We start from the raw sequence: 22,397 nt of genomic DNA, 5'->3' as shown, positions 1-22,397 counted from the left end.
ACCATATCATTCTATATATATTAAATCCATCACATTCGTTATGTGCCTGTCCTAGTCAATTTAATTATGTTAAGAAATGACAATAGACTGTGTTATTCTTAAAAACTAAAGAAAGCCGTTCATCAGTGATTTGAATAATAACTTTAATACTTTGGAAAATCTTCCCTCATCAGACGACTGTTTAATTAAAATGTTAAAAATGAATGTCAAATGAATGAGTCTTTCCTTTTTGTACTCTGGACCATTTTATATTTTTGGAGGTTTTTTTTAACATATTAAAATCCGTATATTTTATATTTTAGCCCCTCACTGTTCTCTATCGATTTTTTTCTGGCAATATTATTCTCTATAGTTCCTTTGCCCATTGATCACTGAGTAATTTTAGCTAATTATTCACTATCCTTTTTATTACATCCATACAGACCCTTGACTACTCATCATATAAGACTTATTTAGAAATTATAACACTCAATTTGGATTCATTACATGAAAATCTGTAATGTATTCATGATGTAGTGTCTCTCTATGATGCTCTATATTATCATGTAAAATTTAGCTGGGTACCATTTACTTCCTATATTGATCAGTTATTAATCTAATTAAATAATAAACAATAATATCTGTATCTGACGATCTGATACATGTAGTCCTTTATTGGAGTAACTTATAAAAATTAAACACGTATATTTCTTTCCGTGTTTGACTCTTTCACTATGCGTTACAAGAAAGTGAAAGTAGAAATCAGATCTTGTGACATGAAAAAGAGAAAGAAAACAAAACTGACTTGTATCTGTAATTTAGCCTGCATTGAAATACACAACCTTATTGGAACGTAAGTAAGTATAATATAATGTTTGTTACATTTACCAGGAAAACGTAATCTGAAAATGAAACAAATCTTCACAACTTTCGCATTCCCTGTACAAGCAAACGTTATGTTGTAACACCCCTTTCAGTGATTCATGCCATATTTATTTGCATTCCAACTACATTTTCAAATCTGTATAAATGTATGATGTTAATGAAAAGCTACTTGCATTTTTTTTTAAATGACTTTTCTAACCATATTGTTATATTTCGTTGTTACCGTGGGGTTTTAAAGAGTTTTGTGCTATTTTTAGATAACCTTAATGACTATACTTATTTTATAACTATAACTTCCTTGAATGGCACGGTATAGCTTCTACAGTTGGAGTTGTTAGTTGTCCTTTACATCAGGATCATGTCCGTACAGCTAGGCCAATTTATAACAACTCCTCAGTCCATAGCTTGCCATTCGGAACACTCGGGACTCTTCGTGTAGCTTGTTCTTGTACCGATGTTGTGCACATTCCTCTCCTTTTTATAAAACGAGCTCTGTAATTTCTTTGAATTCTATAATGTTCTGTAACTCCAAAAAAATTTCTTAAATCCAGCAAATTTCGTTATCTTTTCTTTAAGATGAAATGACTAATATAAATGGTATAGTTACTGAGGTGTATGCCACATTCCGAGGCGTTGTGAAATATAATCATTACGGCCGTTAAACTGAATACACATTGTACTTGTAACGTGACGGTACACAAATTGCACCTATTTTGACAGTTTTTTCACCTACGTTTTTTTATGATCAAGAAAAAAATGCCCATACTGTGTTTATTTTGTAGCCCTAACCTTCTTTATTGTATAGGTACACCAACTTAATTTTTAATCCATATTGAGTCATAAAAAAATGGGTTTGAATCAACCTCCAAACTATCCATGATTCTGTAATGAGGAGTACCCAAATTGCATCCATGCTTAAATTCGCATCGTCAAAAGTCTAATAACTGAGCTTTTGTTTAATTTCTTCAAATATTTTGAACAATTGGATGTTAGTCCATGCTTACTCTTCATATTTTACGAAATGATTACTTATAATATATTGTATTCGCTAATTTTAAAAAGATGACGTTTTGATGACGTCGCATGGTGACGTTTTCGTACATTTTGCTTTTTCAGTAAACAGTCCATCTGTTGATAAATACTGTGAACGTTTTGTGTATCGAAATATGTTTACCTTTGTTGAAAGACGTGAATAGTATCAAATCATAAAAATACAAATTGTTTAGTCTCTAGGAAATCTTGTAAGATTTTCGTTGCCATTTTTTCTAAATAGGTGCAATTTGGGTACTAGGTGCAATTTGGGGTATATACACAAACATAAATAATATTTATAAATCTTATAAGCACATAAGCATTGCAGAAATAATATATATACACATTAAATTATATGATATTGATAAGTTCAATCGAATGTCTATATGAATACTAGTAACTAAGTATACATCAAATAACGTCGTACTGGAATATATACATACATTACACATATGAATATGTAGTCCACTCAAAAACGTAAGCGAGGCAATTTCTTGAATCGTTCCCTTTTTCTCAACAATAGCTTGTCAACACTTTTACTTTTATTTTCCAACATTGTTCATTATCTTAACATTTCGTTTTCTTATTTTATCAAGGACTTTAGACACCTTTGCCACTTGCTGGAAATACCTTCTTTACTTAAACCGTTCTTTTGTTCCTACACACACTACCTTGGTATTTTATTTATTTGCCTTTTATGCGACTCACATACTCATGTTTTGACCTCGTCTTCTTCATCTCCTTCACCTTTTTATTATGTATTATCTCCTTCACCTCCATCTTCTTCTCCCTTTTTGTTGTTAGTGCTTTGTCTTTGATTTGTCCTGTAAAGGGATCATCCGTAGACAAACGAAGTTGTAGTTTGTTTTCCGATTAACGCTGATAAATGAAACAACACCACTGATAGCACAACCCTTGTCATACATGAAACATTCAACTAGCTTCTCCATTGTGTCAATCTTTTGAGATTCTTGAATCGTCTGAGTGGATTTATCAATACATGGTTCAATTGTTTGAGTGGAGTTATCCTCACCTTTACCAATCTTTCTTTCTGTCGTGTGCTTAGTTTTCTGAAATGGTACACATTCAAGTTCTGTTTTTGTTGAAATCTGTACACTTTGACAACAAGACCTCTTTTTTCATCAACCCTAGTTGGTGTTGCATCTAGTATCCATCTTGATTCTTCGTATTTCTTTTGTGTTCCCGGTTTCTCTTTAGTAACGTTGCATCATTTTTTATTGGTATCTTGAACAACTATCCAATAAACATGCATGCGGTTTTCAGCCTTGAACTTACATCTTTGTTTGACTTGTAAATCAAATTTGGAGCCAGGCAGTCAATAGCATATGGGACAATACCCCTAATGCGTCTTGAAATGAGGAACACAAAAGTCACGTGTAAACAAAAAATCTCTGTGTAGTGATATTTGACACATTTCTATGATAAACAAATGACTGAGCTGAACCATTAGTGTTAATTTAGAAAATAAGGGAACACAGAATAAATGTGTAAAAACCATGGAGCTATGAAATGTGTTCGAAGTATCAAAATTTCAAAGAACTTATTGTGTTAAAATTGGGATTTTTTACCATGAGGAGCGACATCGCAAAAGGATACCCGGGGTTTGCTAAATTACGGAAAAATGAATCACACTTCGTACCCCGAAAATTTAACCACATATGTAAAAATGTCTCAGCTTCGAAACAAGCCATCATACATATACAAGTTTACGATATAGGCTGAGCAACAGAAGAAAACGTAACCATTACGGCCTATGGAATAACAATTGCGCATATTGCCCCATATGTAAATTCTTCTAATTAAAAAATTTCTACTTGGTTCTTAATCTTCTGATTGTTAACCAAAACATCTGATAACCCATTGTTTCCACTTGTTTATTGTGTCTGTTGATAAATTGATCGTTGTTGATTCGGTTCAAGCTGATTTTACTGCTTGCACATTCGTCAATCTCTTTACTTTGCATTGTTGTATCATTTCTTCTTCGTCAAAAACCCTGTCGTATTTCTTCCTAAAGTGATTTTTTTTTCTTTTTCCTTCTCTTTATGTTTGATTTCAACAGCCAACTCTGTTATACGTGCTCCATTTGATCCTGCTGTATTTTCATATGTGAGTTTCGTATCAACGGAATTTGTCTGTACTCGGGTTGCCGTATTTGCTGTTTATGGATCCTGACCCATTCACACACACTGCTTCCTGTTTGACCTATGTAGTTTTCTTTACAGTTGACACATGTCATACAATAGTCTTGACAATGCTGCTTTAAAAACTCTTTTTGTGTATTTAATTTTTAATATATAATTCTGTACACCGCTTGGAAAGAAACTGTTTTTGTATATATATATACCTATATATACGAGTCTAAATTGAAAACTACGTTCAAACCTATGATTGCGTTGGATAAAAACCGCAATTTCTATACGTGTGCATATCAAACAAATTTCGTTGTAGAAGGGTCTAAAAACAGCACAAACAACATTTTCCAAAAGACAAAAAAGTGAAAAAAGTATATTTAAACAAAACGCATTTGACTAACAGATCGAACAACTGATGTTCTTTAACCATGCTTACTGCCATTGGCGATTGCCAAATAAAACTGATCACAAGATGTAGCAAAATGGATCTTAATATAAATTTAATACGTCACAGAAAAAAAATTGTTAACTTGTGGCCACGATGTTGTGCCACAAAAATTCGGTGTCAATATTTCTTTTGTACACCAGATCTAGATTTCGGCAATACATGTCCCTCCAGTGATGTTAGGGATCGAAACGATATTTGGAAGGCCATATAATTTACTCTCAATTTAAGATTGACTCTTGAATTTAAGAGTCAATATAGGATGAACGGATAATATAAACCGGAGGGAAAATATGATACATGCCCAAACAATAAATATAAACGAGTCTAAATTGAAAACTACGTTCAAACCTATGATTGCGTTGGATAAGAACCGCAATTTTTATACGTGTGCATGTCAAACAAATTTCGTTGTAGAAGGGTCTACAAACAGCACAAACAACATTTTCCAAAAGACCAAAAAAATGAAAAAGTATATTTAAACAAAACGCATTTGACTTACAGGTCGAACAACTGATGTTCTTTAACCCTGCTGACTGCCATTGGCGATTGCCAAATAAAATTGATCACAAGTTGTAACAAAATGGATCTTAAAATAAATTTAATACGTCACAGAAAATAAAAAAAAAATAGCTTGTGGCCACGATGTTGTGCCACAAACATTCGGTGTCAATATTTCTTTAGTACACCAGATCTAGATTTCGACAATATATGCCTCTTCGGTGATGTTAGGGATCGAAACGGTATTTGGAAGGCCATATAATTTACTCTCAATTTACGATTGACTCTTGAATTTAAGAGTCAATATAGGATGAACGGATAATATAAACCGGAGGGAAAATATGATACATGCCCAAAAGAAATATATATAAACGAGTCTAAATTGAAAACTACGTTCAAACCTATGATTGCGTTGGATAAGAACCGCAATTTTTATACGTGTGCATGTCAAACAAATTTCGTTGTAGAAGGGTCTAAAAACAGCACAAACAACATTTTCAAAAAGACCAAAAAAGTGAAAAGGTATATTTAAACAAAAAGCATTTGACTAACAGGTCGAACAACTGATGTTCTTTAACCCTGCTGACTGCCATTGGCGATTGCCAAATAAAATTGATCACAAGATGTAACAAAATGGATCTAGATTTCGACAATATATGTCTCTTCAGTGATGTTAGGGATCGAAACGGTATTTGAAAGGCCATATAATTTACTCTCAATTTATGATTGACTCTTGAATTTAAGAGTCAATATAGGATGAACGGATCATATAAACCGGAGGGAAAATATGATACATGCCCAAACAAAACATATAAACGAGTCTAAATTGAAAACTACGTTCAAACCTATGATTGGGTTGGAAAAAAAAATATATATATAACGTCTGTATAGTAGTCAACGATTTTCCCCAAGAGAGCGCTGGATCGTTACGAGTAACGATACATGTACACAATAAATAAATTATATAAACGCCTAAAAAAGTGTACACAACCACTCCAAATACAAAAATAAAGTAGATAGAGCTAAAAAATCGCTTCTCAATATTTCAGAATGCAGCAGAGGAAATAATTTCAATAGAAAATCACTGGCAAGAGATTAAAAATGCTTTCACGATAGCTTGCGAAACATCAGTTGGTTTAAAAAATAGGAAACATCAGGAATGGATAACGCCAGAAACACTTGTAAAAGTAGAAAAAAGGAAAAATATAAAAAATATCCTGAACAACAGCAAAACAAGATCAGCAAAACAATCAGCCTCAAGAGAGTATACTATAGCTAACAAGGATGTCAGGAACAGTGCAAGGAGAGATAAGAGGGCATTTGTAGACAAACTGACAGCAGAAGCAGAAGAAGCAGCCAGAGCAAACAACATCAAAGCTCTGTATGACAACATTAAACTGCTAACAGGGAAATACCAGAAAGGATTTAGACCAGTCAAAAGCAAAGAAGAGAAAACACTCAACACACATGAAGAGCAAATGAAAAGATGGGTTGAGCATTTCAAGGATGTGCTAAACCAGGACCCACCTGTAAGAAAAGCTGACATCCCACCCTCGGAAGAGCTTTTGGCAGTAGACTGTAAAAGACCATCAACAGGAGAAATAAAGAAAGCCATAAAAATGCTAAAGAACAACAAAGCTCCAGGTCCTGACAACATACCTGCAGAAGCACTGAAAGCAGACATTGAAACATCAACTCAAATGCTATATGAGCTATTTGGAAAGATCTGGGAAGAAGAAGAGGTCCCGCTAGAATGGAAAGAAGGACACATGGTAAAGCTTCCAAAGAAGGGCAATTTAAGCATTTGTGACAACTATAGAGGAATAATGCTACTATCAGTTCCAGGGAAAGTTTTAAATAGAGTTATGTTAGACCGACTCAAAAATGCAATAGATGAAAAGCTTCGTGACAACCAAGCTGGATTTAGACAAAACCGATCATGTGCAGACCAAATAGCAACCTTACGTATCATCCTCGAACAATCACAAGAGTTCAATTCATCACTCTATTCTGTTTTTGTCGACTTTGCCAAAGCCTTTGACAGCTTAGATAGAGATGTGTTGTGGCAGTTGATGAGACACTATGGCATTCCTGAAGATATATATTACCATCATCAGAAACACCTATACAGGAATGCAGAGTAAGGTTATACATGAAGGTCAATTAACAGAGGCCTTTGATATAACAACTGGGGTAAGACAAGGCTGTCTCCTTTCACCTATGCTATTCCTCCTGGCAGTTGATTGGATCATGAAGCAAGCCACAGATGGCAGACGAAATGGCATCCAATGGACCATGTTCACTCAGCTGGAAGACCTAGACTTTGCCGATGACATTGCATTGCTATCCCACAACCACCAACAAATGCAGGACAAACTAGAGCAGGTTGAAAAGAGAGCAGCAGAAACAGGCCTTTCCATCAATCAAAACAAGACCAAAGTGTTAAAGTCAAACACAAAGTCCCAAGCCAGTCTGATGGTTAACACCCAAGCATTAGAAGAAGTGGAATCCTTTACATACCTTGGAAGCGTAGTGGATAATCTTGGCGGCTCAGATAAAGACGTAAAGATCAGAATTGGCAAAGCCAGAACTGCATTTAACATGATGGGGTCAATCTGGAAAGCACGAAATATCACACTTAAGACCAAAATATGCTTGTTCAATTCAAACGTAAAAACCATTCTCTTATATGGAGCTGAGACTTGGAAAACAACAAAAAAACTGCTTCATAAACTTCAAGTCTTCATTAACAACTGCCTCAGGCGCATCCTTAACATCAGATGGCCTGAGAAGATATCAAACAAAGATCTTTGGGAAAAGACCAACCAATCCCCAGTTGATGAAGAGTTAAAAAAGAGAAAATGGCGATGGATAGGACACACACTGAGGAAGCAAAAAACTAGCATTACAAGGCACGCCTTACAGTGGAACCCACAAGGAAAGCGTAGCAGGGGCAGACCAAGATACACCTGGAGAAGGAATGTTGCAGCCGAGATGGAGAAAGAAGGGTACAAGTGGCATGATCTGGAGAGGCTAGCAAAGAACAGAACAAGGTTTGAGAAATATCGTTAGTGGCCTATGCTCCACCAAGGGGCAACAGGATTAAGTTAAGTAAGTTATGCCCGGTAAATATAGAAGTGCATATGATAAATTTAAAGCAGGTGTTGCTCCGATTAAAATTGAAACTGGCAGATATGAAGGTATAGATGTAAATGAAAGGTTCTGTTTTAATTGTAGAAAAAATGATTTGTATATAATTGAAGATGAAAAACATGTTTTATTAGAATGCCCAGAATATGCAGATTTGCGAACGATATTTGTTAACAGTGTATGTAATATAGAAAGTAGTTTTAGTAATTCAAGTAATGAAATAAAGTTTTTTATTTATTTTTGTTTCATGATGATAGAGTTTGTTATTTTACAGCCAAAATCTGCCATGAAGTACTTTTTAAGAGAAAGTGTATTTTGTACTCGTAATAAGTGTTTATAACGTTGTTTTTTTTTCTTTTGTATAAGTGTTTTTAATAGTATGGTGTTTTATGCTAAGATATATAGATATATGTAATAGATGTAATATAAATGTATTGTAATCTGTGTTTTTACAGTCTCTCATAACTCTTTTTAGAGTGGCTCTTTTATAAATTGTAAATATTATATTGTGTTGCATATTAAATGTTTTAAAAAGGTGAGACTCTAAGAAATTATTTGTTTTTTGTTTGTTTGTTTCCATAAATAAACATACAGATATCTATATTATTTACAAAGATCGATAGATGACAATCCGGTTACATAATCAACACCTCTCCTACATTTAAAAAGTCATGTCATGTCATATATAAACACAAGCATAGACAAAAATTAAAAAGTGTCTAGTTGACAAATATATATAATATATAATTTGATCTACAATGTGATAGAAGGCAAATATAAGACTTTAATCAAAATAACAATGAATCAATGAATATTAAATTTTAATAATCGTGGAAAAAAAGGGGGTCACCTTGTGAAGTAAAAGTTTATCTAATCATATGGTGTTATCGCATACATCAGAACATCTGATGTTCTCTTAAATTGCAGGTTATATCCTAGAAATATCAAAACGCAAACATCAGAACGTCTGAAATGATATTTTACGGGACTGAAAAGGGGGACTGAAATCTGAAATGAATGTATCTTTTGTTCAGTAATAGCAGTCAATCAATACAATAGAGAGCCGTGGTGTAGTGGTTAGTGCATCGGACTACTAACACAAAGGTTCCTGGTTCGATTCCCGTTTGGGATGAAAATTTCAGGAACTCAATTTTCGGCTCTCCCTTGACACCATTTGCGAGTAGTGTGTTGAGGAAACGATGATAGTCCGTCAGAAGGGGACGATAAATGGCTGACCCGTGTTAAGAGAGAGTCATATCTCTTGCACGTTAAAGACACCCTTGTAGATTTCGAAAAAGAGTAGGCTAATGCCGCTACAAGGCAGCACTCGCACCCGCAAAGTGGAAAGGGACTAATATAAGTTGCAAAACTTGTTTCCTAATCCACTATAAATAAATATGTTTAAACTAACCTATACAAGATTAATCAATCTCTTCACCTTATTCTTAATATATTATATATCAAGGATAAAAGGGTTTTTTCCCACTTTTCAAAACTTTAAATTCGGCGCCAACGAACGTCAAAGTACCAATTGTTGTGATATGACTATACTTGATATATAGCTATAACTACCTTGTATGGCGCCGTATATCTTCTACAATTTGAGCTGTTAGTTGTCCTTCACGGTCATGTACAGCTAGGCTGATTTATACATGCAACATAGCTTGCCATTCGGAGCACTCAGGACTCCTTATGTAGCTTTATGTAGCTTGTTCTTGTACCGATGTTCTCCACAATAATACCATTGAAACATCATTTATTTTGAATTTCTATAACACTTCCAAAATATTTTTAATTTAAGTTACTTTTTTACTTGTATAACATGATTAATGGGAAAATTGAGGCAATAAAACCTTATGAAAAATTGAAAGGATATTTTATCATTGAAAATCTTTGTAAAAATCAGTCATAGACCTATTACTCTAAACAAATGTTTTGTTTCAAACAAAGACTCGAAAGGTACATAACATCATTACCAAAATCTGTGCAGATCATTAAACTGTCGAATTTGCCTGATATTTATATATATCTACACTTTTAAGCTCACCTGGCCCAATTAGCTAAGTCAGCTTTTCTCGTCTGTCTTCGTCGTTAACTTTTACAAAAATCTTCTCTTCTGAAACTACTGGACCAAATTTAACCAAATTATCCACAATCATTATTAGGGTATCTAGTTTAAAAACATGTGTGCGGTGACTAAGCCACCCAATCAAGATGGCCATTATGGCTAAAATAGAACATAGGGGTAAAATGTAGATTTTGGCTTATAACTCTGAAACCAAAGCAATTAGAGCAAATCTGACAGCACAAAAAGAAGTAATTGCCCTTAATAGTTTCAACAATTTTAATTTCTTTTGAAAATTTTGGTAATTTTTTACAAAATATTTTTCTCTGTAAGTCTATATAGATAGAGAACATTGTAAGTATATTGTAGCGAGAATGTTCAGTAAAAGTAGGATCTACAAGCGCATCACCATCACCAAAACACAATTTCGTCATGAATTCATCTGTGTCCTTTGTTTAATATGCAATTAGACCAAGGTGACCGATACAGGCTCTTTAGAGCCTCTAATTATTATTATGATTGTGCTTCGGTACAGTTATTATAAAAATGTTTCTCAAATGTGTTTTTCTTGATTATTTGAACTATAACAGCCGTCAAGCAACATACTGCAATAAAGCCCCATCTTTGCATATTGAAACTTCAGGTTTCAAAACAGTTTTACATGTTATCAAATAACTACTATTTTAAATCTATTTGGTACAGACATGTTCTTAATCGATACTGACTAGATCCTATTTTATAGCTAGTTGAACCACTCACTAGTTGGTGTGGTTCAGCAGCCTTTAGTTGTTAATTTTCTGAATTTTTGACCTAGCTACTTTCAAATGTTAACAACTGATCTCTCCTCATTTAAATGCCCATGCTATGTCGATCTTTAAAGTCCCAAATGTTGCAAAACACCTATCCGATCTCCATGACAAATATGTTGGTGTCCCCGCAGACAAAGCCCCAAATAACATCGTTTTTGAGTGTAAAAGTCATTACATGAACTGCTTGATAAACGAATTAGGTATTGACAATTCACTTGGAAACTCAACATATACCCTCACGACACTTACCAAAGAGAAAATCCATGATAATCATAGGTCTGTTCTATGTTCCTTTGGAATTTCAACCAAAGATGAAGAACTGGATCTTCCATCACTGTATTGGATACCTAAACTACATAAGTGTCCTTACAAACAACGGTATATTGCTGGGTCTTCCAAATGCTCCACGAAACCTCTTTCTAAATTATTAACATCTATTTTATCAGCAATCAAAGACGGGCTTCAAAGTTATTGTGAAACTGCCTATTCTAGATGTGGCGTGAATCAGATATGGATGCTTAAAAGTTCCAAAGATCTTTTAGAGTACATACAATCTAACTCTCTTTCATCTTGTAACAGTATTAAAACATTTGACTTTTCTACTCTTTACACAAGTATTCCACTTTCAAAACTAAAAGACAAATTGAAAGAGTTGGTATTGCTTTGCCTCATAAACAAGAATGGCCAACGTAGATACACATGATACAAGTATCTTGTCTTAGGGATGAATAAATCCTACTTTGTTAAGGATCACTCTGATTCAAACAAAAAATTCTCTGAAACTGATATTATTGAGATGCTTTATTTCTTGATTGACAACATATTTGTTACGTTCGGAGGACGTGTTTTTCAATAGACTGTCGTCATTCCAATGGGAACAAACTGTGCCCCTCTACTTGCCGACTTATTTCTTTATTACTATGAGGCTGACTTTATGCAGGAACTTCTTAGGAAGAAAGATAAGAAGTCAGCAATATCCTTTAACTCTGCTTTCCGCTATATAGATGATGTTATTTCACTAAATAATTCAAAATTTGGTGACTATGTGGAACGCATCTATCCCATCGAACTAGAGATAAAGGATACTACAGTTAAGTCGGCTTCATATCTTGAATTACATCTAGAAATTGACAATGAGGGTCTGTTGAAAACAAAACATCACGAATAAAGAGATGATTTCAGCTTTCCAATTGTGAACTTTCCCTTTCTAAGTAGCAACATTCCAGCAGCACCCGCATACGGGGTATATATGTCCAAATTGATACGATATTCCCGTGCTTGCATTTCCTATCATGATTTTCTTGATACAGGATTGCTGCTCACAAGGAAGCTATTAAACCAAGAGATCAGTATGTGACATGGCTCATCTGACCTAAGTTCTGATTATACCAAATTTCCCAGAAAACATAAGCAGTCATTCATCTATATTAGACTTATTGAAATGAATGTTATGTAGTAAAATCATTTATCTGAAGACTTTCATCGTCAAATAAGTTCATTACAAGTAAAGCATGTGGTTCATCTAAGGTCGGACACTATTGTTGAGTTAATATAAACATAATTATGAAATATAACAAAAACAATGATTTATCATTTATTTTCAGATCCCATGGACACTCCACCTCAAATATCTTGTGGGATATGTGACGCCCAGCATATCACGAAAAGTGCAGATTTCTGGTGCCCGGAGTGTGACGATGGTCTTTGTACTGAGTGTAAGGGCCATCACAGTTTTTCCAAAGCAAGTCGACTTCATGGCATTATTTCGATAGAGGATTACAGAAAACTGTCAACTGATATTTCAAGCATAGTCCACCACTGCGTTGAACATGAGAAAAAGCTTCAAATGTATTGTCCCCATCACGATCAACTTTGCTGTCTTTTATGCATATCAACCAGTCACAAAGAATGTACTGGGATGTTACCTATTGATGAAATGGCGAAAACTTCTAAATCTAGTGGTTTGTTAGAAAGTTTGCAGAAATCATTAGAAGATATAATCAGCAACATTGACAAGGTAGTAAAAGATAGGCAATCTAATCTGACCAAAATTAAAGAACAACGACAAAACATTCTCGCTGGCATTCGAAACATACGCAAAAGAATCAACTCTCATTTTGATAAAATAGAACAAGAGATCGAAAAAGAACTGAACACATCCGAGTGCGATTTGAAAACGAAAATTGAGGATCTGCTGAATGGACTTAAGGAGAAAAGAGAACGAATTGTAGTGTTACAAAGTAACATTTCAGATCTTAAGAATCACGCATCCAACTTACAAATCTTCATAGGAAGTAAACAGCTAGAGGAGAAAATCGAATCTGAAGAGACATACGTTCAGTCATTATCGGAAGATGAACGTTTGAAAAAGATTTCCTTGAAATATACTCGTAATGAACGGATTGAGAATATATTCAAAAGCATCTGTTCATTTGGATCAATATCGATAGAATCTAGTTCACCAGCTATTGAGATCAAATTTGAAAAGATTAAGCAAGCTCAGATAACGTCTGCTAGCATTATTCCGAAATCAGTTGACAATGTCCGTGCAACATTATTGCGAAAAATTCAAATTCCAGAAGGGAAAATTTATGAGTGTAATATAACTGGTTGTGCTGTTTTTCCAAACGGAAAATTGATTTTTGCAGACTGTGATAAATACAAACGATTGGTGATTTTTAATACTGATGGTTCTTTTGATTATGAAGAAACAATTTCAGGATCACAACCATTTGATGTAGCTTGTATTGATGACACAACAGTTGCCTTCACAGTATGGAATTCATCCAAAATTTACATCTTTGACATTAAAACAAAACGTATCAAAACTACGATTGAAACAAAATATAATTGCTATGGTATTGCATACCAGGACGGGAAAATATATTATGCAAATACAGAGCATCTCGGAGTCGCACAACTTGAAGACAGTTGTATGAAGTCCATTGTTAACTATGGTATTAGATATTCCTTTATGCGTTATGTGTCGCTTTTTGGCGAGTCTATATACTTAACAGAGTATAATGCCAATTCAGTATGTTGCTACAGTGATAAAGGCAACAAAATATGGGAATATAAAGATAAAACAATTCTTAAAAGTCCCCGAGGTGTTGCTGTTGACAGAAATGGCATCGTGTATGTAGCATCCTATGAGCGCAATTGCATTGTTGTAATCTCTCCTGATGGGAAGAAAGCAGTAGATTTTCTATGTTCTGTAGATGGTATTGAAAATACATCTAAACTTTTCTATGACAATGAGAGAGACTTGTTGCTGATTGGGGGATATGATGGGAAATGTTCTTTATATCAGATTAAATAATCAAGCGATATTTGCTTGTTTGAAAAGAATAAAGAACCCGGTCTTTTTTAAGAGTACCAAATTTGTAATTAATATTTGAAAATAAGTGCTAAAACTAACAGACTGCTATGGAGTCTTGAAAGTATGTGTGTTTTCATTGAAATGTAGGGAAACGACTGAACTTAATTTCAAAGTGAACTTTTATTTGCTATTTTAATGCAGGACTTTTAATTATAAAGATGGTTAATCAATATTAATAGAAAACAAATGTATTGCAATGATTGTTGCAATACCAACCAACAGAACAGATGGCTTTTGAATTTAAAAAAGACGAACAAAATAATTTAATATAGAGTCAGTAGAAATTATTATCAGCAAAACTATTGCAGTAAGATAGAATCCAAATGCCCTTTAATTTATTAAAACACAAGGGATTTCTTTAAGGAATTTCATCTTTAATAAATTTCACAGTGTCCCAGCTTAATGTATGCAATTTGAGCAACTCGAGTTCAAACAACATTTTGTCGTATTTTTCAACGTTGAGTAATTATATCAGAATTCGAGTTAGTAGGACAAAAAAGGGACCAAAGATACCAAAGGGTTATTCAAACTTATAAGTCGAAAATAAACTGATAACGTGATGGCTAAATAAAAAAAGACACAGTCACACCACAAACATAAAACATCTCAGTTGCTCAGGAAGGGTTACCTGCTCCACATGTCAGGCACCCGTGTTGATGCTCGTAGTAGTAAAAACCCGGTGTAAGTCAAACTCAGTTGGTCACATTCGGGAATTGTTGTAACGACCATTATAACATACCCGTCGTCATCTGTGAAATACATATTCCATAACACTATAAAAATCATGATAGAGTTCATAAAATTTACGAAGGGATGATTTCAACTTCACTACTTGGAATCTTGGTTTAAAAGCGTCCTTTTAAACAGCCTCTATCACGGAAGTCATGATAGGAAATACAAGCACGTATGAAGGCTTGCTTGAATGTTGCTACATATAAATGAAAAGTTCAAAATTCGGAAACTGAAATCATCTCTTTTATCGTACAGTTTTGTTTTAAACCGACCCTCAGTGTTAATTTCTAGATGAATGTCAAGATATAAGACAGTACAGCCTTGACTCTATATGTTGTATCATCATCTCACTGTAGTACTTGACAAATAAAACTGTCCTCTTGCGAAGCATTTCTTTTTTTAAAACAAAGAAAAATTTTGCACAATGTTTTGAAGAAAAAGAAATGCGAATTCAGCGAAGATCAAGAAGGGAAAAAAATGGAGGTATTGCCCCTTTAGTTATGTATTGTCTTTCTGATACAAATTCTATAATGCAGATCTGAACAAGATCCATCTATATGTTGATACCAGATATGCACGATTTTACTTGATATGAATGGGAAAATGCAGTTCTTATAAGCGTGGTGATACATAGAACTGGTGGCCAAAAAAAACTTCGCTTTTTCTCTGGCAACAACTCGTTCCCACATCGCGTTCGCATCGAATTTTTATTCTAATACAGGTATATACAAATTGTGACCTGGATGGAGAGTTGTCTTATTAACACTCATACCACATCTTCTTATATCTACAAAAGAGGGACAAAATATACCAGAGGGTCAGTCAAACTCATAAATCGAAAATGAACTGACAGCGTCATGGCTTAAAATGACAAACAGACAAACAATAGTACACATAACACAACATAGACAACTAAAGAATAAGCAACACGAACCCCACCAAATATTGGATATGATCTCAGGTGCTCCGGATAACTTGAAAGTTATTTTTAGTTGTAAATATCAAAATATTCATATTATCATGGATAAAATTTCGTTAATTGTTTTTAACGTAATATTTTTTCTGTGAATTATGGTTAATTGATAAATGTGTATGATTAATCATTACGGTTAATTTGAATTTCACAGATAATTTATTATTATATATTTCAATGTTTTGAAAAATCATGATTGCTGTTAAAACAAGCTTTGGTGTAGTTACCATGGTCACCATAACTGTTTTAGTGCTCTTCTTGATTTTGAATCGTGTATGATTTAAATGATTGTAAGAGCTTGAAGTTTATTGTTATTGGTGTTTATTGATAGCTTCAAGCTTGTTTTTAACGCATGAGAATCAAATTGACAATGTTCTATATAAACTCGTAGCTGTAGTTCACCAAATAAGCATGAAATTAGTTATCTAAGTGCCATCAGGGGTCTACAGAGTTTGATTGCAGTATTTGTTGCTGCATAAGAAATGAAGTTATATTTTGTTACCTTCAATCTTCTTTAAACATGAAAGTGAATGCTGTGTAGGAACTTATAGCTGAACTGCAACGCCAGGGACACCAAATGAACATGTGCTTTGTGGTCCGGTTATTGTCTTATTCGTTGTTGCTATTGCAATGTGATTGTGACGAGCTTGAAAGCTGTTTGATCATCATGTATTCATTATTCACGTTGTCAAAATAATTCACAAAACAATGATACACACATTGAAATGTCTCGCCTTCTTTACTAGACAGTCATAGATACTTTGCTGATAGTCCTAAATACAAGGCTTTACTACAGCTATCACATAAACTTAACATGATAAAAAAAATGAGGTCAAGGTCATTTAAATCAAAAAAGAAACATGTACACCTTACATTCAATACACTTAACATAGTTGACATATGCTTATAGTTTCTGAGAAACTGACTTAACCACGAAATTAATCTAATTATTGACCAATGAACCATGAAAATGAGGTCAAGGTCAGATAAACTATGCAAGGCAGACATGTACCGTTTATGAGTTTGACTGTTCCTTTGGTATCTTTCGTCCCTCTTTTACAAATCTTTCATCCAACAAATATAATTGACCTATTGCTTATAGTTTAAGAAAAACGGACCAAAACACACAAACTTAACACTGAGCAATGAACTCTGAAAATGAAGTCAAGGTCAAACAAAATCTGTGAGACTGACGTGTACATCATAAAATATGTTCATTTCATACACTAAATATTATAGTTGACATATTTTATAAAGTATAAGAACAAAAGACCAACACTCAAAAAATTCACTTTGACCACTGAACCATGAAAATGAGGTTAAGGTCAGATGACATCTGTCAGCTAAACACCTTTCAATCATTCTATACACCAAATATAGTAGACCTATGGCATACAGTATAAGAAAAACAGATAAAAAAAACAGAAAAAACTTAACTATAACGGCCACGAACCATGAAAATGAAGTCAAGGCCAAATGACACCTGCCATTTGGTCATGTACCCTTTACAGTTCTTTCATACAGCGAATATACTAGTCATATTGCTTAAAGTATCTGAGATATGGACTTGACAAACAAAACGTAATTTTGTTCACTGATCTATAAAATGAGGTCGAGGTCAGGTGAAAACTGTCTGACGGGCATGAGGAGCACAAGTCATACTTAATATAGTTATCCTTTTACTCATAATAAGAGAGAAATTAACCTTATAAAAAATCTTTCCTTAGGTATATTAATTTCTGGTTTAATACATTTTGACATTTTGCAAGAGAAGAAAATGTAAGGGTGGTACCTTACACTACAGGGAGATAACTCTGTAAAATCAGCTAAACGTATAAATTACGTTGCGTTGTTGAGGGAATATTAGGCTTCTCAGTGATCAAAATGAGTGTTTGTCAAACTGCTATATAACCAGTGCAATTTTTCTAATAAAACGGTTGGTTCAAATATTTTGAAATTTTTATACTTTTATCAGAGGGTCAAATTGAAAACTTCGTCAACATTTTATGAAAATTAAACAACCCAAATTTATTTTAGTGCAGGGGTTGGGTACCACCTTGAAAAGACGGTACAACTAAAAAGAACCAAGTTGCAATACAATAATGAGATTATACAAAAGAAAACAGGGTTTCATATATTTGTAGATTTCCATCGTTTTAATCTTTGTGGTAATACTATGGAATTTCAGAAAATTCGTATTGTCCATTTCAACAGTCGCACTAAAAATCTATACTATATGAATGTATGGAGATGTGGTATGAGTGCCAGCGATACAACTAAAGACCTTAAGGAGAATGATGTACAGAATTGCAGACAAATGTACGACTCCAATAATAAGAAAAGAAAACCAATGCTATACATGTATGTATTGTGAAGAGTATAAAGATTTGTTAGTTTGTATATCAATATGCATAATTAACTTGACTAACCCAGTTTTGGACGACATCATTCTACCGAGGAAGAGGATCATAGCCTGTTAATAAAATGTTACCAAGTTTTAACTTTACCCACACTGTAGTCCGAGATTACTCTGACGTCTGACGGCTGTTTAGCCAGACAAGCTGGGGCCGTGGGACGTCAGAGCTCGTTCCATATCAAAAAGTGGGTATTTGCCCACCCAAAATAGATGCGCTGCTTCCTCGCTTCTGGAGCCCACTGAGGGCCTTTGATTTATATAAATCGGGCATCAATCTCTTCAGTTTTCATATATCTCTTCATTTATGTGAGTTTCACCTACCTGCCAAATCTTTATTTTTCTATATTTTAACATTTTTCACAGGGACCCATGATTTCTGCATTTTTGACTTTCACTTTCAAATGGACGTCAAGTTACGAGAGATTTCGTGGCCTCGAGACTCAAATGTGCAAATATTTATATTGTGTTACCTCCTTTGTAGGAGATCGATGTTTAACATTTAGAAGCAACCACGTTTTTTTCAACTCCTTTACAGGAGATCGGTAACTAGCATTTAGTTCCGACCACGATAAAAATCGGCAGCTCTCGGACATTTAGGTATTTTGCATCGTAAATGAACGAGGTGTTACATTATGGGCATTTGCACTGTTTTCTCGTGGTCACGTGATAATCTTTGAAAATGAAAGACTTAATGGAGAAATCATGGGTCTCTGTGAAAAATGTTAAAATATAGAAAAATAAAGATTTGGCAGGTAGGTGAAACTTACATAAATGAAGAGATAAATGAAAACTGAAGAGATTGATGCCCGATTTATATAATTCCAAAGCCCTCAGTCGGCTCCAGAAGCGAGGAAGCAGCGCATCTATTTTGGGTGGGCAAATACCCACTTTTTGATATGGAACGAGCTCTGACGTCCAACGGCCCCAGCTTGTCTGGCTAAACAGCCGTCGGACGTCAGAGTAATCTCGGACTACCCACACTACGGATACTACAAACTGAAAATACCTGTCGTTTGCACGATTTTTTGACTACACGTTTATAGCATTTCCATATATGAAATTCAATTTGATACTGTTGTTTTTTTAAGTAGATATGCATTTTAAATTTAGGTAAAACAATACATACACATTTTACACAATTCAAGTTTTATTTTTCGAAGGTTAAAAATTCTTTCACATAATCTTTATTCAGATCTTTATTAGCTACTAAAACTTTCAGATCTGATTTCATATCACAGTCAATGAGGATGGTTTAATTATTCTTTATGTGCATCAATAAAATGTGCAATTATATATTTAGAGACAAAACAAACACGGTCAATGATCGAATTAAAAATTAATCAGAAGATTACAAGTTACGTTAAATGCGTTAAGCCTCGGTCACACCTTACCGGATAGCTCGAACGGACGCTTATGGAAAAACTCTGGTATCATTCACATGATTTAAATATGGACAAAATAATCCATGCTGTATAACTAACTTCAGGTGTAAATGAATCGAAGAGTAGTGTCTTGTATTCCTCAGAAATTCAACACTCTGAAAAAAATACAATGGATTCAAATTATTTCCCACTATATACATGATATTTATTCAAATGTTACCAAAAAATAACTGTTTCACTTCTTTTCTTTTTTTTTCTTTTTTTTACAGTTATCGAGTTAAGTGAATACTGTACTGATCCTTCTTGTTAGTGATTGTTGAACATTTCGTTTGTCTACTGAGTACACTTGTTGAATAAACAAAAAGATGAAAATTTAAATTTTGAAATTATTATATATTAACCCTGTCACATGGTCATGTGCCTATCCTATGTCTGAAATCTCATCGGTATTTTTATTTTTATTTTGTAAAACAACATTTCTAGCATTTCTTTGATAGTGTCTGCTCAATAAAGTTAAAACGTTTTACACTAGTCACATATTGGATACAGTAACAGTTACTGTTTGATTTCCGATGAAATAGTACATATACGAGCACCGACGATCTTTATATCTTACCATACCGGAGCACCTGAAATCACCCCAGCTTATGTGACTTGAGTTCACTATGGTGTGTCTTGTGTTATATTATGTTTTTGTCTTTTCATATTTTTAGCCATACGTTGTCAGTTTATTTTTGATCTATGAGTTTGACTGTCTCTCTGATATCTTTCATCCCATTTTTAGATATCAAGCATTGATTTTATGACAAAATTTTCATCGCGATCAGTCTGTGATATATATAAAAACTTGTTATGGCGGAGGCGAGTGGACGCTAATTTGAGCATTTTCGAAATATATCTAATTTTGTGGCACATATAAATAAGCAATGATGCAATTTTGTTACACATTATAGTTTGAAATAATTTTCTTAAATACTTATAAATGTTAACTCTAAAGTCAAACATACCTACATTAAATTCTAAGAAACTCGGTGGCATTGATCTCTGACACGGTTTATGGATATCAAATACCGTGGCATTCTTAACACTACTGGTCATTCCCATGAATCCGACGTCAAGTAGAAATGCTTTTCCTGTGATATGCTCTCCAACGGGAACACACCCCTCTTTCATTACAGATATAGTTATCTGATCCCCATTCATAGGAGAATGAGTATACGTCAATACCAATCTTGTTATCGTCAAGTCTATAATACGACGACATAATCTTTTTTGCATCGCCTACGTAAAACAAAATCATTTTGTAATAGATTCTGATATAAAGTAATGTTATAAAAGACACAATTGATGCAATATTGTTTGTAACGTTCATTTTGAGGGGGTAACGTCAATAATTCGAAATTGATGCTTCATGTTAATGTACGCGTAAGCGCAGAAGACGCATTAAGAATTTTAAATGTAACTATGTTTACACGTTGTATTCCGTCAGTTACATTAGAATGGAGATAACAATATTGTATTTGCAGCTCCGACGGCATCAACTGGCGAACTGATGGTCGCAAATATCCTAAACTAAACATGTGACATAAAAAAACAAATTGATGCCATCAGAGCTTCAAATACAATACAGTAATCTTCTAATTCTTTAATTCTTAATAACAGTCATTAAAATCGAGAATGCGTACATACAAAAATAAAAATACAGTGTCGGAGTCCTATCTGTACAGCCCATTGAATAAACTTTCCACTAGTTTAAACCAAAACTTTTCGAATCATGTACAGATTAATGCATTGTGAACCTGATTAAACCGAACAGGTGTCAAACCGAACAAAATCAAAAGGTTCGGTATAGACATGATTCACCGAATTCGTGCAAACGTAAACAATGTCAAAGATAAGCAGCTCCTGTTCCGTCAATAAAGAAAGGAATAAGTTGTTTGTTATAATTTTCCATTTAAAACTTTGTAATGAAATGTTTGGCAAGAAAATACTTACTAAGTATACATCTACTCACTTGGAATTTTAGTCAACATTTTACGTTTGAGAGGCGTAATGGTACGTTTGCCATTCAAAACAACATACTCTTGTCCCTGCAATATAATTAGTAAAAGCGGCGTTAATGTATTCATCGTATTTTAAGATGCGAAACATTAATGTCGGGTTTCATTTTAATATACATTAGAAAGAGGTAATATGAATGTTTGGTCTTAAAAACCTACAAAAGGTTTATTATTTTTTATTCGCGTTCACGAATTTTTAGACTATACCTTTCATTTTTTTAAGCTGAGAATTTAGAAAAAGGAAATGGTATTCGAAGTTATTTGGCCATTTTTATAATTTGAGTTTGAGGTGGTAGAACGTGTCCAAGTTTTGTTCCGGTATATATGTAGGATAATAAGGATTTTAAATTAAAATGTGGGAAAACTGTAAATAGCTATCAAAGGTACCAGAATTATAATTTGATACGCCAGACGCGCGTTTCGTCTATATAAGACT

The 22,397-nt window shown here is 33.9% G+C and overlaps 1 protein-coding gene across 1 annotated transcript; it reads left to right on the top strand.

The window, feature by feature from the left end:
* Positions 1–746: 746 nt before the first annotated feature.
* LOC134714426 (uncharacterized) lies at positions 747–16,932 on the top strand (the record flags this gene model as incomplete). Its single annotated transcript, XM_063575666.1, has 3 exons — positions 747–836; positions 12,624–14,333; positions 16,850–16,932. Coding segments are annotated over exons 2-3 (1,788 nt in total), but the record flags the coding sequence as incomplete, so codon positions are not given.
* Between the last annotated feature and the right edge of the window lie 5,465 nt (positions 16,933–22,397).

Source organism: Mytilus trossulus, chromosome 4, assembly GCF_036588685.1.
Source record: "Mytilus trossulus isolate FHL-02 chromosome 4, PNRI_Mtr1.1.1.hap1, whole genome shotgun sequence".
Taxonomy (NCBI): domain Eukaryota; kingdom Metazoa; phylum Mollusca; class Bivalvia; order Mytilida; family Mytilidae; genus Mytilus; species Mytilus trossulus.
This window is presented reverse-complemented; position numbering and strand designations above follow the sequence as displayed.